The sequence below is a fragment of the Delphinus delphis genome, chromosome 8, assembly GCF_949987515.2.
Source record: "Delphinus delphis chromosome 8, mDelDel1.2, whole genome shotgun sequence".
In the NCBI taxonomy this organism is placed as follows: Eukaryota; Metazoa; Chordata; class Mammalia; order Artiodactyla; family Delphinidae; genus Delphinus; species Delphinus delphis.
Genome location: NC_082690.1, coordinates 73629326 through 73643843, shown reverse-complemented (window position 1 = coordinate 73643843; position 14518 = coordinate 73629326). Strand labels below are relative to the sequence as shown.

General features: G+C 43.1%; 1 protein-coding gene across 2 annotated transcripts in view; it reads right to left on the bottom strand.

Moving 5' to 3' along the window:
- Positions 1 to 8258: 8258 nt before the first annotated feature.
- The window catches only part of ZDHHC13 (zinc finger DHHC-type palmitoyltransferase 13), a 48402-nt gene continuing 42142 nt past the window's right edge, over positions 8259 to 14518 (bottom strand). Inside the window, exons 15-17 of one of the 2 annotated variants that reach the window (XM_060018604.1) lie at positions 13636 to 13793; positions 11255 to 11352; positions 8259 to 8951 (exon numbers count right to left, since the gene is read on the bottom strand). In XM_060018604.1, coding sequence (XP_059874587.1) covers positions 8813 to 8951; positions 11255 to 11352; positions 13636 to 13793 — 395 coding nt within the window. In that variant the 3' untranslated portion in view covers positions 8259 to 8812. The remainder of the gene's footprint in view (positions 8952 to 11254; positions 11353 to 13635; positions 13794 to 14518) is intronic. The other variant, XM_060018605.1, reaches the window with a different exon arrangement.

The window sequence follows — 14518 nt, the reverse complement described above, 5'->3', positions numbered from 1 at the left end:
CTTCTACGTCTCTGGATCTTTTCTTTCAAATAGGGGGAAATTTTCAAAAAAACAGAGATAGTTTAAAAAAAAATTGTGCAGAGGATGTAATGAATTTTGGTGTCAGCTGTGGGAAGAGTGAGGAGGAGGAGGAAGCCACGGGCAAAGGGAAGGCGTCTCCTAGGATCTGTTGGCTAAGCTTCTTTCTAGTTAGCGCTAATGGAGAAGAAAACAGGGGGTCCCGGAGGAAACAGACAACATGGTAGCAAATTCTCAAAGGAAAATCAAACTAATAAAACTGTTGACGAGCTGATCCTTCTGTCCGTATCATGGGCTTTGCAATATTACACATTTTGTGAAAACTCAGAAATGGCAACAAAACGTGGAGTTTGCTTCTGTGTTATAAACAACATGAGGATGATCTCCTTTTATTCTGGGACAATTCCCTAAGGTTTAGCAATTGTCTTAAAACTTCTCCTCCATCAGATTGCCAGACTCACGAATGAAACGCAGCCAATTAAAAATGTCTTCTTCTGCCTCCTCGGCGAGATCTCAACGGCTCAAGCATGTGTATTTTCTCGCCTCTGCTTTTAACCACCACGGCATTTCTCCCACCACCATGCACTTCTCCATTATTTGCACAAAATGAGAGCAAATGAAAATCTATTGACAAAAATTGTGAAACACTTGACTAAACCGTGGCTTTTTCTATGCTCCAAGTCCCAAAAAGGTGTTCTTTAAAATGAGCGTTTATTCAGGGTTGCTTACTTGCTGTCATGGACAAGGCCTTGCACTGACTTCATTATTTATCTATCTATTTTTTGATGCTCAAAATGCAATTACATTTAATCATTTTCTCTCTCTGATTGGCATTAATAGAATGGTTCAGAAAAAAAACAACAACAAAAAAACAGCTGGCAGAGGTTGTGTCCCATCCCACTTTCAAAGAGATAATATACAAATATGCTTTACTTGCCTAGAGACTCTCGCTGGGGTAATTCAGCCACTGAGTTCCACTCAAACGGCCTGAGGATGGAAATATTGTACAGTCCACATTCTCTGGGGAAGGAAGCCTAGGACAACGTATTTTTAATTTGCAAACCTTTTCCCAGAGCTATATAAGAGATCCCATCATTGTCGATCGAACAATTAATAACACCAGGGATGAAATGAATTAACTAAACCAAACCCCCTTTAACCTGCACTGACTTTAAAAGCAATATGCTACCTTGGCCCTTCACTAGGAAGTCCCCCACACTAGGGACTTCCAGGCTTGCTGAGGGGTAAGATACATGTGAAATGACTACCAGGCAGTGCAACCTATTCCTCCACTGCAGTTCAGTTACCAGCCCCACTTACCACACACCCAGGAGACAAGCAAAAAACTTCAGTCATCCTTAGCTCTGCCCTCTCCCACATCCCCCCTTGCCTCACTCCCCAAGCCTCCCTGATTCTGACTCCTCCACGCCCACTCTTCGGTATGTGTATCAATCGGCTATGGCTGCCATAACAGAGTACCATGGAATAGGTGGCTTGAACAACACAAATTGTTTTTTCACAGTTCCGGAGCCTAGAAATCTGAGATTAAGGTGTCAGCAGGGTTGCCGTCTTCTGAAGGCTCTCCTTGGCTGGTAGATGGCTGCCTTCTCCCTGTGTCTTCACATGGTCTTCCCTTTCTGTATGTGTGTGTGTTGTAATTACCTCTTCTTAGAAGGACACAAGTCATCCTGGATTAGGGACCACCTGAATCACCTCATTTTAACTTAATTATCTCTGTAATACCCTATCTCCAATTATAGTCACATTCTGAGATACCGGGGGTTAGGACTTGGACATAGGAGTTTGGGGGTATAGGGGGGCACAGTTCTGCCCATAACAATATGTCATATAAGGACTTTCACGAATTGGTCTTGGACTTAACCCATTCAACTTAGCTTTAGACAATCTCTTCCATACAAGCCCCAGCTACATTCAAAGACCTGAAGCTTTCCAAATACTACGAGTACCCTCACCCCATCATGCTTTTGTGAATGCTATTTTTTTGCCTGGAATGTCAGGAAGATGGAACCTCCTCCCAACTCCTTAGCCTGGTGAACCTCTAGTAATCAAGTCACAGGTCAAATGCCATCTCCTCTGCAAAATCTATTCCTGAACTACCTGAGCAGAATTAATCCACCTCTGTATTCTCATAGCCAGTACATAATTAACACAGCACTTATCTCATTGCATTAAATTTTTAAACCCCCATCTGCCTCCTTGTTAGAATGTGACACACTTGTATTCACAGTGCTCGAAAAATAGTAGGCACTTAATAAACATTTGTGGAGTGAGTGAAGTGGGAGAGACTGTGGGCTGGACTAAAAGCAAATTCTACTAGACTATAAAAGAAGAGATTATTATATACTGGAGTGGAGGGGTTTGGAAATGAAAAAACAAAACAAAGAACCTTATTGTGGTTCAGCAGTGTCTGTTTCTCCTCTGCTTCCTGGGCACACTCTTCTACTGCATTTCCCAGGCTCCCTACCAGTGACCAGGACACATGCTGAGTTGGCCAATGGAGGCCCGGCCCCCAAGACCCCCAGAAAAGTCTCCACTCTCTCTTTGCACATCTGTGGATACAGAAGGCCCAGTGGACACTGAGGCCCTAGGAAATGGTGGAGCCATTAATTGGGAAGGAGCGTGGGTCCCTGCATGGAAGAACACCTGCTAATTCTAAATGGACTGTGACAAGAAGGAGAAATAAGTCTGATGTTGTGTTAGGTCACCGAGATTTGGGGGATGTTTACTATCGTGTTAACTTCCTTGACTAACGTGCACCTGAAATAGTGGATGTGCTGCATCCAAGCGAGCTGCTATCAGTGTCCATCCCGTTCATTTAAGTCGCAGGGAGCATCACCAGGATTTTGCCTACTATTTGTGAGATCAATTCAAATGTGTGCTCTCCAACGTGACGACACAGGCATTTGGGAAAAGGAATGAAGTTACGGCATGGTGATACGAGTCACACGACTGGGCTTGCTTTGACTTTAAAACAAAACAGAAACAAAGCCCTGCTATTACCTCCAAGCTACTGCCTTCTCCCCTCTCCTTTCAGAGCCAAACTGTAAGACTAGGTCCCATTTATTCCTTAGCGTCTCGGCATCTGGCTTCCGATCCCCCCATGCCGCCACACCGCCGCACCTCCTGAGCACAAACTCTCCGGTCTCTCCTCAGTTGCTCTTCTCAGCCCTGCCTTTACTCCTGACCACTGCTTTCTCTCTGAAATTAGTTCCTCTCCTTGAATTCTACGACTCCGTCTCCCGACTGCCCGCATACCCAACCTCCTCCCAGCCCCCTCCCCTTCCTCTCCAGCTCCCTAGATCCATGTTCCATAAGGTCACATTCCTGCCCTTCTCCTCTCTCACTTTTTTTTTGTTTGCATTGGTTTTCATCTTTGGTCTATTTTTAGAATTGATCTTCCCATTTGGGGAGGGCAACTCCCTTTTCATTTTCATCTCATTTTTCTAGGTGTCTCCTGTGACAATCTCATCCCTGTGCAGGTGACTCCCATCCATGCCCTGGCCTCCTTCCAGCTGTCTTAACTGTTCCACTGGATAGCTTTAAGTATCTCAAACAGGCCCCAACTACCAAACTCACCACCCAGTCTCTCCACACTGTCTCCTTTACTTCTCAAAACAGCACCACCGCCCCCTCATTCACTGGGTTCAACACTGCAAAGCCATCCTTGAGTCCTCCTCTGTCTCAGTCAGCAACGGGGCCTGCCCTTCCCTCCTGTGCCTTCACTACTGGTTGCCTAGACCACAACTAAAAGTTTACCTCTAACATTTTTTATCTGTCAGGGTCCAGTCAGAAAAACAGAAATCACACTAGTTTTGTTTTTTAAGAGAGAAAATAATAGAGGAAATTGGCTAAACAAGTGCTAAAATTTTTGAAAAAGTAACAAGGGACACACTGACTTAACACAGAGATACAAACTGCAGCAAGTAGCTACACCACCCCTGGGGCTGGGGAAACAAAGAGAAGAGATGGGGGTATCCTCATTTACATGCCTCAAGGAGAGCTCTCCGGGGGGCTAGGAGTCAGACCTCTGAGGAGAGCACCCTGCCTAACTGCTGGTGCTTCTAAGGGGCACCATGGAGCTGATCCAGGGAAATAGCTGGACACTGATTCCAACTGTCATTGTCGGGGTGAAGGGCCATTGTTTGAAGAGCACTGAGGGGAACAGCTGGCAAGTAGGATGAAGTCCCTTCTCCCCTCCTGCTTCCAGTCTACTGGCAGAATTTAACGGAAAGTCGGCTGACAAGGAGACTGTAATTTTCGGAGTCCTAGCCCAGACACACAACGCAGAGTAGAAGGGGAAGATGTGGCACATTTCCCTACCACTAGCTTCTCTCTCTCTGGTCAATTTTCCAAAGATTTCTGAATAGCCAGCAGTTATTGAGCCCTTACTATGTGCCAATTACAATTCTAAGCACTTTCAATGTATGAACTCATCTAATCCTCTTAACAGCACCTGGAGGTGTATACACCCCACAATATTACCCACAATACAAATAAGGAAACCGAGGCACTAGAAAGCTAACTCATGTGCCCAGAGAGATGAAAGTAGCTTATAACTGACATATCCAGGATGCATACCCAGGGTGCCTTTCACACCTACATATACCCGAGGGAAAAGCCAAAACAGAATAATGGGAGTGCAATTCCCAAAGTAAGTGATTCTCAAACTGTAGCACATACATGTAAGAGCATCTGGGGAACCTGACAGAAATTCAGACTCCAGGACTCTCTTCTGAGAGACTGATTCAAAAGGTCTGAGATGAGAAATTTGAATTTCAAACACATTATCCCTGGACACCACCCTCCACACCCACCCCCCAGCCCCTGATTCTGATGTGAATGGTCTGTGGACCACAATTTGAGAACACTAACTTGGCAGGGGTTGGTGAGAAAATAAGAGAGGATATAACTTGAAAAGTCCACTTGCCCCCAGACTGAGAATCAGCCTTCAACACAACTCTGATCACATCGTGTTCTGCTTAAAATCCCTCAATTCCACTCAACAGACTTATTCAGCAGCTTCATGCAAATATTTATTGAACACATACTACGCGTTAGACAGTATTTTAGGTGCTTGGGATACATCAGTGAACAGAACAAAGATCCCTCATGGACCTTATAATCTGACAGGATGGAGAGGGAGACAGTATGCAGTAGACAATAAATAAATCACACAGTATGTCAGAAGGTGGTAAGTGCTATGGGGGAAAAGGTAGCGTAGGGTAAAGAAGAGGAAAAGGGCAAGAAAAGGATGTTACGGGCTTCCCTGGTGGCACAGTGGTTGAGAGTCCGCCTGCCGATGCAGGGAACATGGGTTCGTGCCCTGGTCCAGGAGGATCCCACATGCCGCAGAGCAGCTGGGCCCATGAGTCATGGCCGCTGAGCCTGCGCGTCCGGAGCCTGTGCTCCGCAACGGGAGAGGCCACAACAGTGAGAGGCCCGCATACCGCAAAAAAAAAAAAAGAAAAGGATGTTACAACTTCCAAAACGTGGATGAGGGTAGGCCTCATTGAGAAACCGACATTTCAAAGAAAGCTGTGAGGAAAGGCACTATGGATTTCTGGGGTTACAGCAGTCTAGGCAGAGAGAACAGGCAGGGAAAGGTCTGAGGCAGAAGCATGCCTGGGAGGTATGTGGGATCAGCAAGGCGAAAAGCAAGAGAAGCGGTCAGATCCTATAGGGTCCTGCAGGCTACTGTCAGGGCTTCGGCTCTTCCTCTGGTGAAATGAAGAGCCACTGGAGGGTTCCTGAGCCCAGGAGTGACGTCATTCAATCTGCTTTGTACGAGGATCACCCCACTGCTTGTAACAGGGTTACAAGGAGTGTAACCCTGTTACAAGGAGACCAAATAAGAAAGCTGTAGTAATCCAGGCAAGAAGCGCTGGTAACTCAGGACTACAGCAGCAATGGTGGCCAAAAGGATTCAATTCTGGATATATTTTGAAGACAGAGCCAGTAGGATTTCTCAAAGAAATGAATCTGTGGTATTACGAGAAAAAGTAAGTTATCAAGAAAAGATTCTAAGGTTTTGGCCTGAGTAATGGAAAGGATGGAGTTTCTGATCAACTGATATGGGGAACACTGAGGGTAGGGAACAGGGTTGTGTATTTTTTATTCATTTACTTTAAAATGTATTGTATGTTTTATTTTTAATCGATTTTTAAAATCTATGTTTTATTTGTGCACATGGGGCTAGGGTAGAAATCAGAAGTTCAGTTTCAATTTGGACAAGTTAAATTTAATATGTCTATAGATGTTTAAGTGGGTATGTCAAGTACACAGTCTGGAGTTTGAGAAGGAAGTCCGAACTGGAGTTAACAACCTGGTGCGTTTGGGCACATAGATGGTATACGTCACTACACAATCCGATGAGATTATAAAGGAAGAGGAAGTGAGTTTAGATAAAGGGCAAGAAGATCAAGGAGTCGCCTCTGGGACATTCCACAATTAAATGGTAGGGGCGGCGGAAAAACAGCAAAGGAGAGGTTAGGCTCTCAAGAGCAACCAGCGAGAGGAGGAGGAAACTCAGGGGTGCTCTCCTGGAGGCCAGGTGAGGAAAGTATATTAAGCAAGCACCTGTCCGATGCTGCTGGTGGGTTCTGTACGATGGACTTGGAGCTGACACGCAATTTAGCAACACAGAAGACACCGGTGTGCTTGACAAGAGCAGTTTCCATGAGGTGCTGGAGGTGAAAGCCTGACTGCAGATGGGTTAGGAGGAGGATGGGAGAGAGGACTTGGAGATATTGACAAGGTTTTCAAGAACTTTTACCTACAAGGGTAAAGAAATAGTTCCTTATTGCTCACTTTAATCTTACAGTTCCTTCCCTTAACATCGTTCAATGCCCCTGGTGATCTAGCCCCCGTCCACCTTTCCAACTTATTAACCAAGCTCCCCACTTCCAACATCCTATAGACCCAGGCTGTCATTGTTCTGACTATACTTTAGACTTTCCCGTTGTCTTTACTCATAGAGTTCTCTCCATCTGAATGCCTTTCACTTCCAACTCCCCATTTCCAAACTCAGTATCACTGAAAACCCTTTCTAATGCCCTATCATCCATAAACACTTCCTTGATTACACCCACTGAGGCTCTCCCCAACCTCTAAACTCTAACCGTATTTAATTTGCACCCCTCTTATAGCTTTTAGTATTTTCTACATTATACTATAGTTTCATGTATCTTAGCTTCCCCTCTAGACTGTAAATGCCATGATTAGTATGCCCAATTAAATGTTTTATGGCCTGCAACACCTAGCATGATGCTCCATAAATATTTGTGGAATAATTTAAAAATGAATGAAATGTGCTTTCCATGTTACATATCAATTAGGTGTGCTGCAATACAGTGGCTCTGGGAATTTGAATTTTAAACAAGTGAGCCCCAGGCCCCTGCCCTGTCCCTGTGACTCTGATCTAACTGGTCTATGGACCACAATTTGAGAATATTTACTTGGCGGGTGTTGGTGGGAAAGGAAGGGAGAGAGAAAAAGTCCTTCTGTCCCTTAAATGAGAATCAGTCTTCAAGCCACAATTCTGATCACATCATGTACTGCTTTAAAACCCTGCATTCATACAACAAATTCATTCAAATATTTATTGAACACATACGTGTCAGGTGGTATTCTAGGAGGCTGGGACCTCAGAGTGGGTAGCCCACTTGGTATCCATTTGACCTTGAAGAAAATACAAACTTCTTTAGGCTTTAGTTTCCTTATCTCAAAGCCTCTGTAGAAAAAAGGAGAACAGGTCTTTGAGAAACTGAAAGGTCTATGCAATTAGAGTACAAACTGTGGTCCAAAACAAGATGGTAAACAAAATAAGGCGCTATCATTCAGGGCCAGCTGGACATGATAACAATTTTAGCTTTTACCCCAAGAGCAATGGGAACCTAAGGAGGGGTTTTCAGCGGGAAGGTGGCATGCATGTCCAGGGGCATATTCACACACACACACACACACACACACACACACAGACACACACACACACAGACACACACACACACACACACACACACACGAGTTCAAGCTGAATTACCATTTCTTCCAGAACAAAGAAAATGAGCAATTACAATCACACCAGTCGAATATTTTAAGGGTGCTAAGTAAAAACTGTAATTAATCTTTAAGATTTCCTGTTCAATTTTCTAAGCAAAACGGAAAACAAAATTAAATCTTGTTATTGCTACTAACAGTGATCTCAGCTCATTCCTGGGATTTGGGAATTTTTCTTCACATCCTATATATACCTTTTCTCGATTTAAGATTCAAGAAGTGTCAAGTGTCAGAAACCAAGTCTCAACTACAAAAAAAAAATTTTATTAAGTGTGAAAGCAAAACAGGTACATCTATTTAAATATTTTTTTACATATTTATAGATAAAACAAAGACAAATAATTTATCAAAAATTACAAGTTTAAAGAATAATACTATTTTGAAACAGCCAATAAAAGTATCTGAAAATACCGCATTTTCTCCGTAATTGGTGAATATTATCTCCAAAAAAAAAAAAAGGAACTTGCATTTTCTTGTGAAAAATATAAAAGTTTTTTTTTTTAGATGTCTGCCAAGATTGTTCAGAAACAGTCCATCTTACTAAGTCTGAAAACGTGTAAGCCTTTCTCGAGAACTTCTGTTTTTACCAAATGCTTTAAAAACCACCTGTGTTTTCCTTTGGGCTTAGGTGAACTCTAAATCTTCACTTCACTTGCAGACCACAGGGCATCAACATAAATACAAACAAATCAGAGTGAGAGCTGTGGGTTGCTTTTCTTCACACTGAGCGAAGAACTTTCTCCTTAGCTGGGTGAAAGACCATGGTGTACTGTGACGTCCAGTCTACTGCACAGGGCTTGACCAAGCCAAAGCAGCCACACTGAAAGAAATCCGCGAGGTTCTGTGTGAACCCAAGGCTGCCAAGAAAGAAAGAGAACACGTCTTACTACATTTCCTGTTAGCATTTGACAAACATTCATTCAAACCATAAACAGTCACTGAGAATTTACAGTATACATCCTTCCAAGATCCTGCAGGAATCTAGAGGTGAATCAGACAGTTCTTGAATTTATGGCCCTTGAAACTGAAGCCCAGTTCCATTTCTGGACCTGAATCCCTATTTTGAGATTCCCTGGCTTGTGCCCAGCAACTCAAGTTCATTTTGGGTCCCCACTCACTAGAACAGTCACTGCCACCATTAAGTTTCTTTCTTTCCATTCCCACTGCTCTAATTCAGACTTGGACTATCTCAAAGGACAGACAGGCCAGAAAAACTATGATCAACAAGATGGGATTCTTCGAATTCTAAGAAACTCTAAATGGTGTCTCTGTCTCAATTCCTTCTAATTCATCCTACATACTGGAGACTGGTCCTCCAAACACCTGATATATTCATAGCCCCTAACCTCCCAGTCAAAACCCTTTAACAATATTCCTCTGCCCAGAGGCTCAAAGCCAAATCCCTCATCTTTGTACTCACAGCCCTATACAATAAAGCCCAGGACTCCTCGGGTATTGAAGTTCCAAACTCATCTTTTGTTATAGCTACTCTGGCTTTATTTTTCCCATGATCACAACTGCATGGGCCATTCTTCTACCCTGGAACCCACACTTCCCTACTCTTCCATCAGGTAACACCCTTATCCTTTTAAGTCCTACCAGTTCTCAAGGCCTAGGTCAAGGCCCACTTCCCCTTTGGAGCCTTCCTGACTACATATCTTCAGCATCATTTTTCCCTCCATTAAATTCCTGAATGCTACTGTCTGTTCCAGTTATCATGAATATTCATTTTTAGGCATATGCCCCATCTTTCAAGTGCCTAACCCAACGTCTTAAACACATCAGAACACATCTGTGTGTGAGGATGCATGTGCCACTGCTGGTTACTGAGAGTGGTCAAGAAATTTGCAAGGCTTCTAAGAAGGTAGCTTCCCAGGCAGGGGGCTGCCCACACGGAACTGATGGGGCGGAAGCAGGGAGGCATGCTGGGGACCGACAGGGCCCAGTTCAAGAGCTGGCTAGTGAGTAAAAGTAACTTAGGGGAAGACAATAAGACAAATCTTGGGAAGCTAGTTTCAAAGTGGCTCCAAGGCTTTACCTTTAGTTCCTCCAGTAATGCTGCCATGTCTTAGCAATTCCCCAAAACGCCCCAACTCTCTCGCCTCTGGTCCTTTATTCAGACACTTCTCCAGGGCTCGGGATGCCCTTCCTTCCTGCTCCCCACCCCACACCTTTCAAGGCTCAGCTTAAAATTCCACCTCTATCACAAAGAGGTCCATACTTCGGTGGAGTAAATATTCCTCTGGTTAAGTCACTGAGAAAGGGATTTTATTATCACTGCCAGTCTGAAACAATCATCACAAGCTTAACACGACTCTCTACACTCCATCACTTTGGCCGTCTCTTCCCAATTAAGTCAATTTCTCTCCTCTAAACACACATCATAGTCATATCCCAGGCTCTGATTTCCTTGTCTAACAGCCTAACAGTTTCATCTTGTACCGTGAGTGTGCTTTAAAATAGACTGCTCATGAGATATGCAGCGAGCAGTCAAATCCCTAGAGGGCACTGGGTCACCTCTGCAGCGCTCTCAGCCTCCAAGATCCCGACATATCTGACAGGAAGATAAGCTGCAAACCCTGATCTCTCATCTCATAAGATGACGGCAATCCTACAAACACTCTCATTTTCAGCTGGGGACAGGTTTTACACAACCAGTGCTCTGGGGAAAACATATCCCAAACCTGAAAAAGTAACTCTTCCCTGACACAGGTGGGCACTTTAAACATCAGGCTAAAAGAATTACTGGTGATAGAAAGTCAGGTTGAAAATCCTGGCAAAGCTCACAATCTAACGCTTTCTACAGAGAGCCCCGTGGCTGGCTTTCTCAGCCACGTGCTTAGTTATCTCACGCTGACTTCATGCCAGCAATATGCAACCTTGTGACCATGTGGCTTGACTGAAGAGATCTCCCATCTTGGCAAAACTTCAAAGTCACTTACTGTTTGTGCTGAGTCCAGCAGACTAAATCTTACCACCTTGGGGCTCATGACCTTACCACTCATCTCCTGTCACTGAGGCTTCCAAGAAAGAAGAGGTTCAACTCCGTCAGCCAGTTAGAGGATGGCAGCAGGGCTGTGGGTGGTGACCCTAGGTCGGGAAACCAATGGCGAGGCCAGCACCTTCCACCGGCTCAGTGGGCAGAATAGGTCCCACTTACTTGTATGGGGTCCTCCTGAGGGACAATGTCTGTTTCATGTGCCTGCTCTGCTTCAGCAGGCTGGTTCTCTCATGAGAGGTCAGGCCCAGAAAAGCAATCTGAAAATGAAGGTGGGAAGGTACATGAAAAACACCACCACATCGAGGCTCATCACTCTTGGCATCCCATCACAGGACACTGGCAAACATTCAGTTCTCCCCTAAAGGCAACATCACCTGGACTGCTAAACAATGATCACGGTGAGGGCAAGGACAGAGCAGCTCAAAACAAGACTCCTATGTAAATCTAGTAGCTGGGCAATTTTTTTTTTTTTTATTGTCTGACTTTTATTAACCTTCAAGAAAGCAGAGTGCATTGACTCAGTCGTGAAATGATTGCTTTAGTAATTCAAGCTGTGGCTTACGGCCATGTTTAGCCTCTCAACACATTCAGCATTCAACTTCCAGGTGAATCAAACAACATAAGGTCAGTGTTAATGCAATTATCTCAACCTCTATACGCTTCTTAGTATCTCTTTGAAAAGGGCCAAATAAAAAAGTTAATCTGAAGTGAAGAACATTTAAATCCATAAACTTGGGGAAGTGTAAGAATTAAGGTAACTTTAAAAACTCTCAAATCATTAAAACCAGTATTATTCACTAAGCTATCTCACCTAATCCTCAAAATAATTCAAACATCAAGTTCCTTATCTGTAAGACAGAGATTATCACAGCATCCTCATCGGATTCTCTAAGGATCTGCGATAAGATATTTAAAATGATCCAGTGCACAGGCTGACAGAGATGAAGTAACTGGTCCAAGGCCACACAGCTTAGAAAGTGGCAGAACTGGGGCGGACACCTCAGTCAGTGTGAGAATAAAGCCCACGGTCCTTGCCAGCCATCTATATGCTCAGTTTGACTCCCTACGGTCAAAACCATGACTCACCTGAGCCCTCAGGAAACGAAAGGCTTTAAATAACTGGACTGTCTTGTTTATTAAGAAAACAACTTTACTCTGAATTCCTGTTTTTGAAAATTATCCAAAATTTTGAATCCACTCTCCTGCCTCAGAGATTATAAACAAACTTTCTTTTAAAAAGTAAAGATATTATAGCCTCAAATGTACTTATTCTAAGAGTCCAGGAAAGAAGAAAGAGAATTAGAACTGATGTCCCAAATCTTAGGTTCTGCTTCTAACTCCACCTCTGACTGAGCCCTATGGCCATAAGCAAGGCGCTCAACATCTCTTAGGTTTAGTTTTCTCATCCATAAAATGGAAACACGACTTTGGCACAGACTCCATCTCAAATGTCTGTGAGGCCATTGACGGGAAAGTGCTTTGGAATATGTAAAGCATATATAAATATTAGGTATTACAAATGATTATAATATTAATAATCATTGATGCTAATATCCATTCTTACTGCCTGAGTCTGTAGATGTCAGATAGGAGACTAGGACGGGTATTATTCAGAAACCTCAGTTCAGCCAGTATTATTAGCTTAATTCCTTTCCTTAGCCTTTTCCCCCTTTTTTCTTACTTTATTTTTTATTGTTATTGCAGAATTGGTTACTCCTCCATAAAAATGGAATACATCTTGCTTTTGCTGAGTAATGCTCTAATGATCTGAGCTCTGGCAATAACCGGCTCAGATGATCACGGCTGTCCATTCCACGGGGGCAGGCCGTAGCAACAATGAGAATGAGGTTATGCTCATAAGCGAAGGCAGGCAGCAGGGAGGGGACAGGAGCTTCACAGAAAGCTGAAGGTGGTGGCTACTGCCCCGGAGCATGAGCTTTCTAACGGTCACGACCTACTCTGCAAGTGTAATTACCATGTCTGTTGGTTAGTGATACATCTTTCATTTCTTCCCCACTTCTATCCACTTAAGTACTGCATAATAAGAAGGATAACAAACAGGGCTGGGAAAAGTGAGGGAACATAATCATCTCATATTTGCACAATGCTTTACAGTTCATACCATGCTTTCATACGCCATATAATTTAATTATATGATGGAAAAAACCCTTGAAATGAACTGTCAGAAGACCTAAGTTTCCAGTTCTGATTTTGCCACTCACTGGGTGACCTTGAGCAATTCAATTCACCTCTCTGTACCTCTATCTGTAAAAGAGGTCAGATTAGATAAATACTAGGGCTACACTAACACCTTATTACTCTATCCTTTAAACCACCCTGCGAGAGTAGACAGGCATTATTATCCCCATTTTACAGACAAGGAAACTGAAATTCGGGAGTCAAATGACATGCCCAGACCCACAGAGTAAGTGACAGAAGTGGAACTCAAATCTAAGTCTTCTGATTTGAAATTCTAGTCTTTCTATCTCACTATGGGGTATTGGAAATTTTACTCAAAGGCATTATAAGAAGATAAATACCTGAAAGAGCTGAATTAGTAATAAAAATGTTGACCATGAGAAATGGAAAGTTGCTAACGTGAAGATATATACGACCCAAGGGGAACAGGCCACGATCTGATTGAGGTAGGTCCACAGTCCATCTGCTTTGAATGTTGTGACACAATGATTTGACCAATCTGTGAATTCACAAAAAAGGAACCCATTATTTAAAAAGGCAACAAACTAGTGATCATTCCTCAAGAAGATAAAAATCACTGCAGTTCTGTTTAGGGAGAAGAGAAAGTAAGACATGATAGCACAGATCAGAACTCAACTTTAAGATTTTATCTTCCAAATAAATGTCAGCTCAACAGAGATTAAAAAAAAAAAAAGATACCTCACTGTTAAGGCTATGATAATACTGCATTGGTAGTTGGCAATGAGGGAATAAAAGCAAAAAAGGTCTATAAAATCATCACTAAAATTAGCATATTCAGTATAAAATACACTGGCCAGAAGTGAATTGTTCAAGGACTTGATAACTGGGAATGATTATATATTTAATAAATATTTGTCCTAGAAAATTCTCTATCGTATCCATGTTACAGCAAGATAAGGGTCTATTACAGAACAGAATATAAACTCTTACTAAGGGTTCAGATCAACGGGCCATTCCTGTGGGCACAAGAAATCCTATACCACTGGACCACAGCCTACAGCATGCAGTTACTGGGTGTACTTCTGCACTGGGACCATAATTAATCCTGCAGGGGTAGAAAAGCCAGGTGAGAGAACTCATGAGTCAGACACCCCTAGGAAAAGAACAGAGAACAAGATTCATATGGTCGCAGCTCAGTTTTTCCCCAGGAACATCTATTTACATGCCAATCAAAAGTGAGGTCTTCACTATGGTCTTCATGAT